This window comes from Belonocnema kinseyi, chromosome 10 (genome assembly GCF_010883055.1).
Source record: "Belonocnema kinseyi isolate 2016_QV_RU_SX_M_011 chromosome 10, B_treatae_v1, whole genome shotgun sequence".
Taxonomy (NCBI): domain Eukaryota; kingdom Metazoa; phylum Arthropoda; class Insecta; order Hymenoptera; family Cynipidae; genus Belonocnema; species Belonocnema kinseyi.
The window spans coordinates 155,714-170,216 of record NC_046666.1 but is presented as its reverse complement, the minus strand read 5'-3'; the positions used below and the strand labels follow the sequence as shown (position 1 = coordinate 170,216).

General features: G+C 31.2%; 1 protein-coding gene across 2 annotated transcripts; it reads left to right on the top strand.

Annotated features, from left to right (window-relative positions):
* Positions 1 to 14,221, top strand: LOC117181652 (serine/threonine-protein kinase tricorner). 2 transcript variants are annotated; one of them, XM_033374548.1, is made up of 13 exons: positions 1 to 436; positions 623 to 907; positions 7,253 to 7,410; positions 8,472 to 8,548; positions 8,696 to 8,929; positions 9,610 to 9,817; positions 9,942 to 10,059; positions 10,367 to 10,506; positions 10,702 to 10,902; positions 11,729 to 11,881; positions 11,990 to 12,148; positions 13,311 to 13,467; positions 13,747 to 14,221. In XM_033374548.1, coding segments are annotated over exons 2-12 (1,566 nt in total). In that variant the 5' UTR covers positions 1 to 436; positions 623 to 905; the 3' UTR covers positions 13,427 to 13,467; positions 13,747 to 14,221. The 2 variants fall into 2 exon arrangements, with proteins under 2 accessions (XP_033230439.1, XP_033230438.1); XM_033374547.1 differs by having other exon boundaries at positions 13,311 to 14,221.
* The last annotated feature ends 282 nt before the right edge of the window (positions 14,222 to 14,503 follow it).

The window sequence follows — 14,503 nt, the reverse complement described above, 5'->3', positions numbered from 1 at the left end:
CATACATAATTGTAAAGTGGGGAAAGGAGGGGACTGAAAGGAATAACAGGATTCTAAATTTCTAACAGAATAGCGCTGACAGCCAATTTAGAAATGTGCAGATTGCAATCCTCACATATTACAATGGCTGCAGTGGCTCTGTAGTTTTTACCTTTCCCCAATTTGACGTGCGCCGTGCGCCACAATTGCAACAATTAATCGAAAATACCTTTCGATTCCTTCTTGTATTGTGAGAAGAAGAAGAAGAAGAAGAAGAAGAAGACTGGCTTCACTATTAGGATCATCATACCGCATACGTGTGAGACTGCAAGAGTGAGGATTGTCTAGTGCAGTGCAGTGCATTACATTACGCTCAATTACACTGATTGCACTATTTACATCCTAAAAAGACTGAGGAAGGCATGAGATTGGTTGATGTTTGTGGCACGACGCCAAGGTATTTGTCAATTCTCTTTTTTCTCTGTTTTTTTCTTCTCTTTGGATATGCATGCATGCATGCATGCATTTATCCTGAATGTCCTAAATTTACACAAGTTTAAAGGCAACACTAGATGCAATGCACAATGTAAGTACGTGCTTGCATTCTTCTAAATGCTGCGAACAATGTACTTTCTACTTTCAGATACCAATACAAAGACTAGGACTAAAGGAAAGAAAGTTTGATATTGCTATGCTGCCTTGTGTCATCATCGAGACATTTATAAAAAAGGCACTGTCAAAAAAAACAGCAAAAAGTATTAAGAAATCTTTGTTGCTGTGCGCGTGTAAAGCAGAGTGAGTGAGTGCAGTGGACAGTGGACAGTGGACAAGTGACTTTTTCGAACTGGAGGAAATTTAGCTGGTCTATAATTTGCCTTTATCGATGTTCCAATTCCACAACATTGACTTGGCTTACGTACAGTAATATGTGAGTATTTGTTCGTTATACCTGTGTCTCCCAGTCTACTCCACGACTTGACTGACTGACTATAACCTCCAACTAGTTCGCACCTCCGTCCAGAGTTTACTGCCAATTTTGGCAAATAACACTGTCGAGACAAGTTGTTTAATTCGAATCTGTCGTTCTTCTAGTGTCGGTGTGATTAAAACGGCTACAAAATTTAGCAGCCCGGTAAGAATGCTTGCATTAAAAAGTATTGAAAAATTTCATTCATCCACAGTGGTAACGTGAGAAATATTAAATATTTCTGAATCCCCCTTTTGTCCAAATGTTTTGAATCTCTACAGCAGTTGAAGTTATCTCTTAAGTTGAGTTCCTTTCTGTACTTAGGGTCGAAAATATTTTTCTGAATGCTACAAAGCAATCAAGAATTTAAAAAAATTGTAATCCCTTTTAATTTAGCAAATTTAGCCACCTTTATTTACTGTTTCTAGAATAATAATGAGGTAAAAAGCTTTTTAAAAAAGCATCGGTCGTTTTACGATGTCATGATTAATTTTCACACAGAATTTTCTGAGACCGGGAAATTGCAGTTAATTTATTTCTTGACCGGGAATTTTACGAATTTTCAGAAGAAAAATCGGCCCAAGTTCCGAGTTCAACTGTTTTTCAAATAATTAATTTGCAGTCCTAAAGACTTAAACAATTGAAAATTAAAAGCATTTGAAGTTGACATTTTTTGATAAAAAACAGTTTTATTTTATCAACTATAAATGTAAATAAATAATTTTTTTAAGGGCTTTAATTTGAGTATAAAAATCGGAATAATAATTGATTTTAAAACGATTCTAGATCCGTTCAAAATTTGAGAATTTCCAGATTGTAACTGTTTTAATTCGAAAATCTTAATAAGAATTGATATTGATATATCATTTATTCCGATAATTTGATTTTTAAATAAAAATTTTTATGATTTATCAATAAAATATTGCTTATTTAAAATTTTAGGCCTTCCCTTGTATTCTTTTATATATTAAATTTAATAAATAAATTTATTAATACATATATTATTTCTATTAATTTGTTTAGCCATTAAAAATTTTAACGTGTGTTTGAAACTTCATAAACTATATCCTACTTAAAAATAACTCCATAATAATATAGTCAATATTAAAGGTTTTTATTAAATTTATTGTATTGTTTAAGTCTAAATTACTCGATTGTTAACCTATTTAATTTGATATTTTTTAATTTAGAAAAAGAATAAGTATTTCATATTTAGCAATATTTGAATTTTTATTTAATGCAAGTAAATTGAAACCAAGTATTTAAAAGAAAACAATTTTAATTGTTTTATTTAAGAAATGTTGAATTTGTTAATGAAATTGATAAATCTGGACATATAAATAACAATTGAACACTTACTTTTGGTGGAAAAAATTATGTAATTTTAAGAGATATCTAGAAATTTTCAAAAGATTCAAAATTAATTAGAAACTTGAAATTATTTCAAGTAATTTAAACAAAATATGTTGAAATATTTTTTCAAAACTTCTAAATATATTTTTAAATTAATCGATTTTTTCCTACAATTTTTGGAAAATCCTGCGAATTAAAAAAAAATCCTTAAAATCTTCCAGGTTCTTCTTTGATAATTTTTGAAATCTCTTAAAATCTTTTTTAACTTTCTTTTACAATAATTTTTCAAAATAAAAAATTATTTTCAGTCTTCCTAAAAATCTTAAGAAAATATTTGTATTCTTTTCAAGTCTTTCACAATTCTTAAAAAGGCCCAAAAGTTTTTGTTTGAAATCTGCAAAAATCTACTTTTCCATATTTAATTAAATATTTTGTTAAACTTCTAAATATCTCTTAAAATTACTCATTTTTTATCATTAATAAGTGCTCTATTGTTTTTTATAAATTGAAATTTTAAAGGATTTTTTTTTAATTTGCAGGATTTTTTTAAAGTTGTAAAAAATGTAATTCATTTTAAAATATATTTAAAACTTCTGAAAACAATTTCTAAAATTATTTTAAATTTGAAAAAATTTAAAACCACTTCTAGATTTCTCAAGATTTTGAAATACAATATTAAAGCTTTTCAAGGATGTTTAAACTATTTCAAATAAAACTAATTTAACTTCTAATTTAAGAACTGTTAAGTTTAAAGAAAAATTATTTTTAAATTTTTAATGTGTCTAGCTTAAAATTACTAAAATATATTACCTTAAATGGAAAAATGTTTAGAATAGAATTCGATTTTTTAAATTTTATTGACCGTGAAAAATGTTTGTGTTTTTTTAATGATTAGTTAAATCGTTTTCCTTTTCAATCATATCATTCAGTTTAAAATGCTTCATTCAAAAATCTTTTACTATACAAATTTTCCATTTTAGATTTTTAATTTTAATCAAATATTTTAATCTATGGAATTTAAAAATGCACTTTTAAAGACTTAATTAATTAAAAATTACAAGCGTTTAAAATCCGAGATTATATAATAAAACAAAACAAAAACATTTTTTGTTGTTCACCTCTAAATAGAAATAAATTCATGATTTTCAAAATAGTATTTTACTTTATCGGAATCAGTTCACAATTTTAGAATTTGCAGATTTTAATGTTAAAAATGAAACTGTTTCAATTGGAAGCCCGATTAAAACTTTATAAACTATTTTCAATTTTAAAATAACTTCAAAATAATATATTTATAATCAAAGGTTTTGATTAAATTTAAAATATTTTTTCAGTCTAAAATGTTTTATTTTTAAACAATTTTTTTTGAAAATTTTTTATGAAAAAAGAGCAATTACCTAATATTTGAAAATATCTGACTGTTAATTGAGAATCAGTAATTATGAATTAAATACTTATAACTAAAAAAAAACTTTGAATGTTCCAATTTTAATGTTTCTACCAAAAAAAATGGAATTAGTGAGTTAAAATTTTGAATTTTGATGTATAAATAACATTTGAACACCTATTATTCATAGAAAAAATTTGAGCAAGTTGAAGAGATATTTACAAGTTTTGAAAAAATTAAAAATTAGTTTAAAATTTTAAGTGATTATAAATAATTTAAACCAGGTTTCTACGTGTACCGACAAAATTCGGCTGTTCGTACAGAAATTTCGGTGCAAAAAGTCCACGGCCCAATTTAAAACAAAATATAGCTTTCGGCAGGTTTTGAATTAAAAAATTTAGAAGCTTTTTTTAAATCTTGAAAGGCTTATTGTTTGTTAAGATTTACAGAATTATCAAAAATAAATGTGAAAAATTTTAAGGGCATTTTTTAATTTGGCTAGATTAAAAAAAATGGTAGCAAGGACTTCCAATAATTTTAAATGATGCTTAAAAGTTCTGTAAAAAATTTGAAAAATAATTTTAAAAAATGCCAACATGTACATTTTTAAAGATTTTGAAATAAAATTTTGAAGCATTTAAAATTTTTTAAAACTTTAAAATAAAAATAACGTTTAATTTAAGAAGCGTTCAGATAATACAAAAAATGTAATTTTTCAATTTTTCAATTTTTTTAGCTTAAAATTGTTAAAAATGAAATTATTTTGACATCTTTTAAATCCAATAATTAATTTTTCAATTTACAGCATTAAAAATGATAATGGAATTTTATATTTTTGGAAATAAATCTGAATCTTTGAACTCTTATATTTTATAAAAGTTAAAAATTTGTAATTTGGGAGTTTGATTGCATTTAATTTCAAATTGTTTAGTTGTAAAGTGTTATTAGCTTCCATTTATTACTTGTAAATGTAAATGATTGAGAATTTAGACAAAGTTTTTGAATTAAAAAACTTTTAAACTTGAGTTTTAAAAGTTTAAAATTCAAAGGTTCCGCTTTGGGTGCTTTAATTTGCAGCTCACTTTTTATTACTTCAAGTGGAAATTTTTGTAGCTTTGGTGTTCAATTTTTCAAATTCCATTGACCGTGAAAAGTGTTTTCGAGCCTAAAAAAATCTGGAAATGACAGGGAATTTTTTCTTTGATGAAAACGGCCACCCTGGGATAATTAATTTCCAATTATTTACACAAATGGAATTTGTTTGAATAATTTTTTTTCTTCCAAATTTTGTGTTAATTAAAAATTAAAACTATTTCTTGGATTGAATATTTATTAAAATTGGCTAATTAATATGGCTATTAATATATTACACATTCCATTTGTTTAAAAACCATTTAAAAATATAAAAAATTATTTTCTTCAACCATCAGAAGTTTTAATATAAATATCAGAAAATTAAAATTAACAAGTTTCGTGTAAAAAAATTATTTGAACAAATTCAAGAGGGTTGAAAATAAATAAAAACTTATTACTTGAACAATGGGACAATATTTGAAAATAAAATTGGTTGCCCTCTGACAAAATAATGTTTTTGGACCACCCTAATGTACATAACATATTATTAATTTTCTCTATTTCAAATACACGGATATTCTAGTGTGAAAATTACACAATTCCTGATAAAAATACGACTGGTATTTTTAAGTCTTAAGATTCCTGTGGCACATTTTTATTGTTAATTTCATAAAATTACGGTAAATGTTTACAAAAACCTTAGAACGTACAAAGTATCTATAGTGTAGTAAAGTGACAAAATAGCAATATTTATCAAAAGGATCATTTTAAGCAATCCTAAATGTAATTATTTACTTGAATTTTTCACACTGACGTCCCGTATCTCACTTCTAATTCATAATCATTTTTAACGTAAAGAGAAAGTTACGCAATTTATAATTACTATAATTATACATTTATTTTCTACTGCTTCTTTTTATTTTATAATATATGTTTTATTTAATAAAAAAAGTCGTAAAAATCGTATGGGAGTCAACTAAACTTTTTTTTCTGACAACGCTGCACTGAATTTTGTTTATTCTATTTACTTTCAAATCCCGCACCCTCGCTACATAAATGACGGCTAAACTTTTTCCCTTATGGACTATTTTAGGATGAAAATCAATAGAAAGACTTAAGTCCTCAAATCCTGCTTCAATTAAAATATTCATCATCAATCTGCGACTTTTGAAGCGAGTTCTAAACATATTTTTTTAGAAAATAAAAAACATGGATATATTTATTTGCCCACAAGAACGATTCGGTGATCACGCCCGTTGAAATATCTCAAATGTGATTTTTTGAGCCACCTTAATGCTAACCTTATCAAATCTAATTTTTGCCGTTTTTCCATAAATTGAATTTCATCATTTCCAATGTTCTTTTTATGATCTAAACTTGACATATACGGTCTACTGAGCAGCTCTATCGTTTTTTAACTTGCAAATTATGTCCCTAACCTCAGTGGCTCAGACTTAGTCAATTGCATTTTCTACCGCATCGTGTTCTACATCGCAGTTGTGGTGCCCTATTACTGCATCTCCTAATAATTCACTAAAAGAGTCTAGTTACAACAACAGTTCCATGAAACTTCGATTAATTAGGGGTAATAAGGTAATGAGCATATATATATATTAAAAACACATTTATATAATTTAGGATCTTTGAAATACTGTGGAATAGTGAAAGGAAACAATTTAATTTTCCATTATTTTTGTGTGCTGTCAAAATTTTAATACTCAATTTTGTAAGAAAATTCAAAAAGTTATTATGAAAAAACTTATAGGGCATTCAAAAAGGAAGATTTTTCTTTTCTTTACTTTATTTCATATCGTGGGTTATTTGGTACAGACAATTTTTGAATCTTGAAAAAAGTGGTATCAAAAATATTCAAAATATGCTCACTTTTTTAAATTTTTATCCAAAATGGCTGGCTAACAAACTTGACCTACATTAAAAAAAAACAGCTCCGAATAGCCAGCCAGACACATTCTTAAAATACTGTTTTTCAATTCAGAGTGTCTCAAAACCTGGACATTTGACAAAAACTGGGGGCGGGGGGGTTAACAAATCTAAAACCTTCTCTTATTAGAATGTATAAATGAAAATTAGATTTTAAATATATTTCGGAAGCAGGATCAGCTGCGATTTCCATGCTCTTTTCAAAGCCTGAAATGCATACAAATCAAATATGTACCATGTGCAATTCTAAAGTCCTTTACTTTTAAAAATGTCAGTCTTAATTTATAATCGGTTCATTTTTAAATTTGCCAATTTCCAAGCTAAGTTTTGAAGCTTTTAACAAATGAAAACTAAAACAGTTTGAAATTGAACAATTTTATTAGAAAAACCTTGCTCGAGGCATACCGGGTGTATAATAAAAAATCTGTTGCTGTTGGGAAACAAGCCAATGCGAAGGAAACAAAAGTAAAACTAATTTAAGAGAATTATATAATCATAAGCAACATTGTGCTGTGTTCACTTGATGGAATTTCGTCTGAATTTCGCCGCAGGTGCGAGGAGGTAACAGAAGTTGAAGCACATCATCAACAAGCTTTAGGTTCTGCCGGTGGTTCTACGATGGGCGTTGCTGAGGATGAAACACCGTCATCGATAACTTCACATCCCAATCTCAGCACCAGTTTAAACCACCCGAACCCTAACCAAGAAGGTATGTATATATGCCACCATTTATCATCATTTTTTATCTTATTATTGCATCTATAATATGAACGCTTCCATTCGCTATGATATTATGCCAAAATTACCAACTGTAGTTGAAGGGGGTGCACTACAGAATTAGATGATCAACAAAATTGGAAATTTTTCAGGCTAACGAAAACAAAAAAAAGTAAAATCAATATCACCTCACAAAAATAAGACATAAATTCATTTCAGAGTGACACTCCCCGCAAATTAAAACATAATCGACTGCAGATAGCGATACAAAATCTAAAATGTGAGCTTCAGTAGAACTTGAAACTTGCTACTGAAATATTGAGTTTCTAAATGCGACCGAGAAAGATTTCATCTAAAAAAATTACCCAATACAGAGTAAATGGTCCAATAATTCCGATGTTACAATTTCACTGTTTTTAAAAATCGGCTTCGATAAAAATAAAAAATTGAATTATCAATGTTTCATAAAAATAAAAATAGTCCCGAGGCATGGGAACACAGCACAAGAATAATAAATGCTTGATATCAAAAAATTGTGCTGTTCTGGGAGAATAAAAATTTAGTGTGAGAGTATCGCACAATGATAACGGTTTTTTTTTTTTTTCACTGAAAGGTGTACACAAAGAAAGAAATATTTTTGCAATAAACAATCATTTCAAGAATTATCGATGTTGAAAGGAAGGGAAAAAAATAATTTGTACTCATATGCTAAAATAAAGTTTTAACCAACATAAGACTTAAATATGTCTTCTTTATTACTGATGCACTTAGATTTTCAGAATTTGATGCATTATTTAAAAAATATATTATATACATTTTCTGTGGTAGAAACCTATGTTCGTGAAAATGTTTATTAATCAATTCTATACTGCCATCCTTCATTTCAGTGTGCATTGTGTAGTGGGGAACAAAAATTACTCTTAGTGTATAATTAACTTTTCATGTAATGTCGAAGGGATTATTTTCTGGAGGCGCTAGTCTCTTGTGTCTGAGTAATATCGTGCTAAATGCGTTCTTTTAAATAATCCACCTATTATTTTTGTGTTCTTTAAGGAGTACTGGATATGGCTGCTACCGAAAGTACAATCAGATTTAGTGGTCATACTCTAGACAAGGCAACAAAAGCCAAAGTGAGTTATCTGAAATTTTCAATTTTACATCGAATGTTAAACATTAAATGTCTTGTAAGAAAAATAAGTTGATGTGTTTCTAAATACTTCAACATTGGACCTGACAGTGTAAAAAATAATTACTTTTTTTGTACAATACACACACAGGTAACTCTGGAAAATTATTATAGTAACTTAATAGCCCAACATATTGAACGAAAACAGAGACTCGCTAAATTAGAAGAATCCTTAAAAGACGAGGGTCTTTCTGAACAGCAGAAACAGGAAAAAAGGTTACAGCATGCACAAAAAGAAACCGAGTTTCTTCGGCTGAAGCGATCTAGACTTGGTGTCGAGGATTTTGAGCCCCTTAAAGTTATTGGTAGAGGAGCTTTTGGCGAGGTAAAACTTATTTTTGTACACTTTTTTATATCCTTCACGCGTGTTATTTTTGTTATAAAACTTCTTTTTGCCAACTCCATTTATTGTATATAAATTATACCAAAAAGAGATTTCCCACTCGTAATTTACAGTACCATCTAACATAGGTGTAGGAATATGAGGACACCGGAAAAGCAAACCATTACAAACATGCACTCACTTTTCGCAGGATATATCCAGAAGAAAATAAGATGGAATAATTGATTAAAAAAGCTTTGAAAAGGTTATTAAATTTCGCTTCAATCAAATGTTATTTTTAAAATGAGCACAGGAAAGTTGAAAAATGTTGAATGGTTCTCTAATTATCATAAGAAACGTACATGTCAAAATTCACTTGGTCGAGTGGTGCTCAGTCTTCTGTCCTTTGTTAATGCACTGAAACTTGGAGCCAAAGACTGCATGCGCCTCTCGAGCGAGCGCTTTCTCTTTCACACGCCTATATATATATATATTTTAATAATTCGAGAACCATTATATATTTTTACAATTATTTTTGCGTAACTTTCAAATTCTTAGCATTATTTTCCTGGATTTTCCAGGAGCACAAATTATTCCATGTCTTTTTGTTTGGGACAAAGCGCGCCTCAGCCTTACCGTAGGTAATACGCATAACACATTATTTCAAATTTATGTCACAATAGGTCAGATTAGTCCAGAAGAAGGATACGGGGCATGTTTATGCTATGAAAATTCTTCGAAAAGCAGATATGCTCGAAAAGGAACAGGTCGCCCATGTTAGGGCTGAAAGGGACGTGTTGGTCGAAGCAGATCACCAGTGGGTTGTTAAAATGTACTATAGTTTCCAGGATCCAATTAACCTCTACCTTATCATGGAATTTCTACCAGGGGGTAAGGGATACATGTATTCTATTATATTATATTGCATTGTCAACCAACTCATTGCTACCATTCAAAATTAATGTAATCTTGATATTTTTTCCATATTTTTTGATAATGGCAATTATATTCAAAGGTGATATGATGACACTGCTCATGAAAAAAGACACACTTTCTGAGGAATGTACGCAATTTTATATCGCCGAAACAGCATTAGCAATCGATTCCATACACAAACTAGGTTTCATTCACAGGTAAATATTATATGCTTGCATCTATTTTATTCTCTTTTCACATCATCACCTCGAAAGGTTCGACTTTCGAGACCTGTAGAGCTCAAAAACTGGTTTTTGAAAGGCCAGAAAAAATATTTAATGATCGGCAATCGATTTGGAGTTTTTTGTTTCCTTCTTGTTAATTACAATTGCCACCCTGGAAGTGGTAACGCCTGCAACTTGATGCTTTCGGATAATTACTCGGCCATGCATCTGCATAATATGTATAGAGAAAGCGGGTAGTTTAGGCGCATAAGCCGATTTTCAATCCCATTTTCTTTTCTAGGGATATCAAGCCGGATAATCTGTTGCTTGATGCACGAGGTCATATAAAACTTTCAGACTTTGGGCTTTGCACAGGTTTAAAAAAATCACACAGAACTGACTTTTACAGAGACCTCAGTCAGGCGAAACCGTCCGATTTTAGTAAGTGATGTAGAAAATAGACAAACACCACTGCTGTCTTGAACAAGCAATATTTATCTACATTTTTTTTTTTTTTTTTTTCCTCGCAAAAAATGTTCTCTAGAGATAACAGTAGTCTTGATCCACTCGCCCCATCCTCTATTGACCTTGAAGAAAATATGGCATTATGAGCAATTGTGGTGAATGTTTTTCCAGTGACGTCACGTGGCAGTGGAAGTGGTGGAGCCATGGATAGTAAAAGAAGGGCGGAAAGTTGGAAGCGCAATAGGAGAGCACTGGCATATAGTACAGTAGGAACACCTGATTATATAGCACCAGAAGTTTTCATGCAAACTGGATATGGACCTGCCTGTGATTGTTGGTCTTTAGGCGTAATTATGTATGAAATGCTTATAGGTAATTGATTTCTAATTTATTTAACGTTTCTCATTGTCCACATCTGACATTAATAATAATAATAATAATAATAATAATAATAATAATAATAGAAATTTTGCTTACTTCTGGAAATTTTTTTATGTACCTTTCCCTAGGTTCTGGTGGTTCGGAACCCACCTTAAGCTGTAGGTCCCTCCATCGTTTACTTGACTGCAACCCAGTCCGTCAATGATGGGGTAAAACCCAGGCTTTGTCCAATATGTCGGGGCACACTGCTCTCATCAGATCACTTGATTGCATTATAAAAATGCGTCCGTGACTGATGATATATACCGGGACAGCCCCGTGCAAAAAAAATGATCAAATGAAAAATCCAACTCTAACCAAAAATGCCTTCGACATGTTGGGCAGTAACCATCTTAAGCCTGTGACAAAAATTAATTGTTTAAAACAATTAATTTTTTTAATAATAATAATCTCTGAGTTGACATTAGAGGTTCGGGGTTCGATCCATGGCTTGGTATCTCTCAACATTTTTCTACATGCCTTTAGCGTGGTGGTGGTTCAGATCCCACCTTAGGCTGTAGGTCCCCCCATCAAACACTTGGCTGCTACCTATGTCTAATCAGACACGCCGCTCTTATCAGATCACTTAATTGCACGACAAAAATGCGTCCGTGACATATTTGCCTCTAAAGTAACCATCTTAAGCCTGAGACATTAATTTGTTATTTTTATTATTATTATTGTTATTATTTATTGTCACTTCAATATAACCCATAAAACCATAAATATACAATCTGCACATTCTTATAATACTTTCGACACGCACACACACAAACAGGTTACCCTCCATTTTGTACCGAAAATCCACAAGAAACGTATAGGAAAGTTATGAACTGGCGGGAAACGCTAGTGTTTCCACCAGAGGTGCCAATCAGCGAAGAAGCAAAAGACACCATCACAAGATTTTGCTGTGAGGCTGATAGGAGGTTAGGTTAGTAGACATGAACGCATTTTCTCACAATATTCTCTGTATCATTCAGTTCAAAATTCTACTTTGTTAAAATAATTTAACAAATTGCAAACCCTTGCGCAATTCCAGGTTCACAAAGAGGCGTAGAGGAGTTGAAACTGGCACCTTTTTTTCGCGGTGTTGACTGGGAACATATCAGAGAAAGACCGGCTGCTATTCCAGTGCAAGTGCAATCTATTGATGACACATCAAACTTTGACGATTTCCCGGATGTTAAGTTAGAAATACGTACGTATAAGCTAATACTAATTATTTTATAAGCCAAGTATTCGTCGAATAGGATATCAAAGAAATTTGCGTAACAAGAGTAAGGGGTTCTCGCATTCTCGGGCTGTACTTATTGGTACTTTCAACTAATCTCAAACGTGAGGCGGGAGACGTTGCTATCATAAGAATTCGAGCTCTTCTAGAACGGGGGACAAATTAATTCATATTTTCTGAAAATTTTCGAATTTTGGCTTAAAACTGTACATAAATATTTCTGGATGCATATACAATCGACCAAGGAAACAAACAAAAATGAATTTTTTGAATAATTTATGTGACAGATCCCCTTAAAAGACACCTATGCAATGCACGCGTTTATATTTAACTTGAAAACTCCATGGTGGACGTTTCGGAATGAAATTGAGTCCGCTTGAATCAGAACAACCCCGAATTATTGCTGTTGATGACGAATGAATGTCGTGTTGAATGAATGTTTGACGAATTACGGACTTGTGCGAAGTAAAAGCTGAATCGAGTCCAGGTGACGGGGTCCGATTAGGATTATTTCTTTTTCAGTCCGAGTGGGTGTCTCAAACTATCCAAACCTACCTGATAACAAAATTCCATTCGGAATTGCATCGAATAATTCCATAATTCAATCCGAATGATTCCGTACAAGTATGCATGAAAGTTACATTCCGTCTTAATCAGCCGGATAAATCAAACTCATTCCGACTAATTCCGTGCCATTCAAACCTACACTGCTGTGTACAAGTTTATGACCACCTCCTTTTTGATGACTGATTAATTTCTCTTAATTTTAATTGTGTCAGAGCTACAAATTTGTTCTATCTAAAGGGTTGAATGCTCTCGAAATTCTGTATAAAAAGAGCCCAGGATGAAGCCAATTTGTCTTTTTATGCCTTGCATGATTTCAATATTGACTCGTCTTGCACTCATTCTTGTAAACTCACGCCGGCCGTAAAATAGTAAATTACATAGTAAGGAGGGGAGCAGCACCGCCTTTTCATCACTGTATTTTTTTGGTAGAGGCGCGCAAAATATGAAACGTTTTTTCTGCTATCATAAAAAGGCTATTTTGCCTCCTTGGTGCACAGTATATGTATATGTATTACTATTGTATATTTTTAATTAATGAAAACTCTTTGACATTTGTTTACAGCAGCTGCACCAATGCCTCAAGATGGTGAAGTGATTTACAAGGACTGGGTATTTATTAATTATACGTTCAAACGCTTTGAAGGTCTTACGCAACGAGGAACGCCAACCAAAAAATAGCAACCGTAAAAAAAAAACAAGTGCAGCAACAATAAGTCTAGGTTCACAATTCATATTGTCCATTTCAGGAGTTATCTTGTTACTCCTACTACTACACTACTAATACGACGACGACTACAACTAATATTACTACTACTACTACTACTACTACTACTACTACTACTACTACTACTACTACTACTATTACTACTAGTACTATTAAGCAGATTTAGTATAGTTTCGTTACGCGTAAAATTATTCACTTGTTCAATACAGATACACACACACACACAAACAGTTGGATGCCACTGATATAAGAATGTATTTTGTTTTACACACAGATAATACTATGATGATGACGGAGAAGGAAATGGAAAATTTAATTGTTCTAAGTGATTATAAAAGCAATACAACGGAAGAAAGAAAGAAAGAAAGAAAGTGTTGCGTGGGCGTGTGTGCACAATTAGTAGTAAAATGTGCATTCAACGTAGAATATAATCAAGGGTTGCACGAATTGTCTCTGTATTCAACATACACATCTTGATGGATATGATTGCAAAAGTGGACTTTAGTATATATGTGTATATTGAGATGATGATATATGATTCTTGATTTCCGTTTCGAGAATTTTATTTCTATTTGGCGGCAAAGAGATTTATTAAATTCGACATTTAGCATGTAATAAGCTCTCTGTGGTACGGTGTTTACGAGCATCATTAGAACTGGGTGGCCACTTGCCCAGTGTCCGATTAGTTGATTCCTTCATTATGAGACATTGTCGTGCAAAATGCAAATAAATAATGAATACTTTATGCACTTGTTGTATTTCTAATTTTATTTTGCAATCTTTCCTGGCTAACATAGGGTTCAATTTTACCAAATCCTGCGCTGCCACCTCGCCTCGACGCAAGTCATATTTTCACCTAATCCAAACTTGAAAACGTTCACCAATATTTCCTCTTGCTCTTCTCCTAGCAAGTTGAAAATATCTCATCTCATACAAAAGTAAATATTCCATATTTACATGGTAGCCACAGAGACCAGGAAACCTAGAAATTGGCCTGGCCTTTTGAGCACTGGGAAAAAGTTGGGAATTTT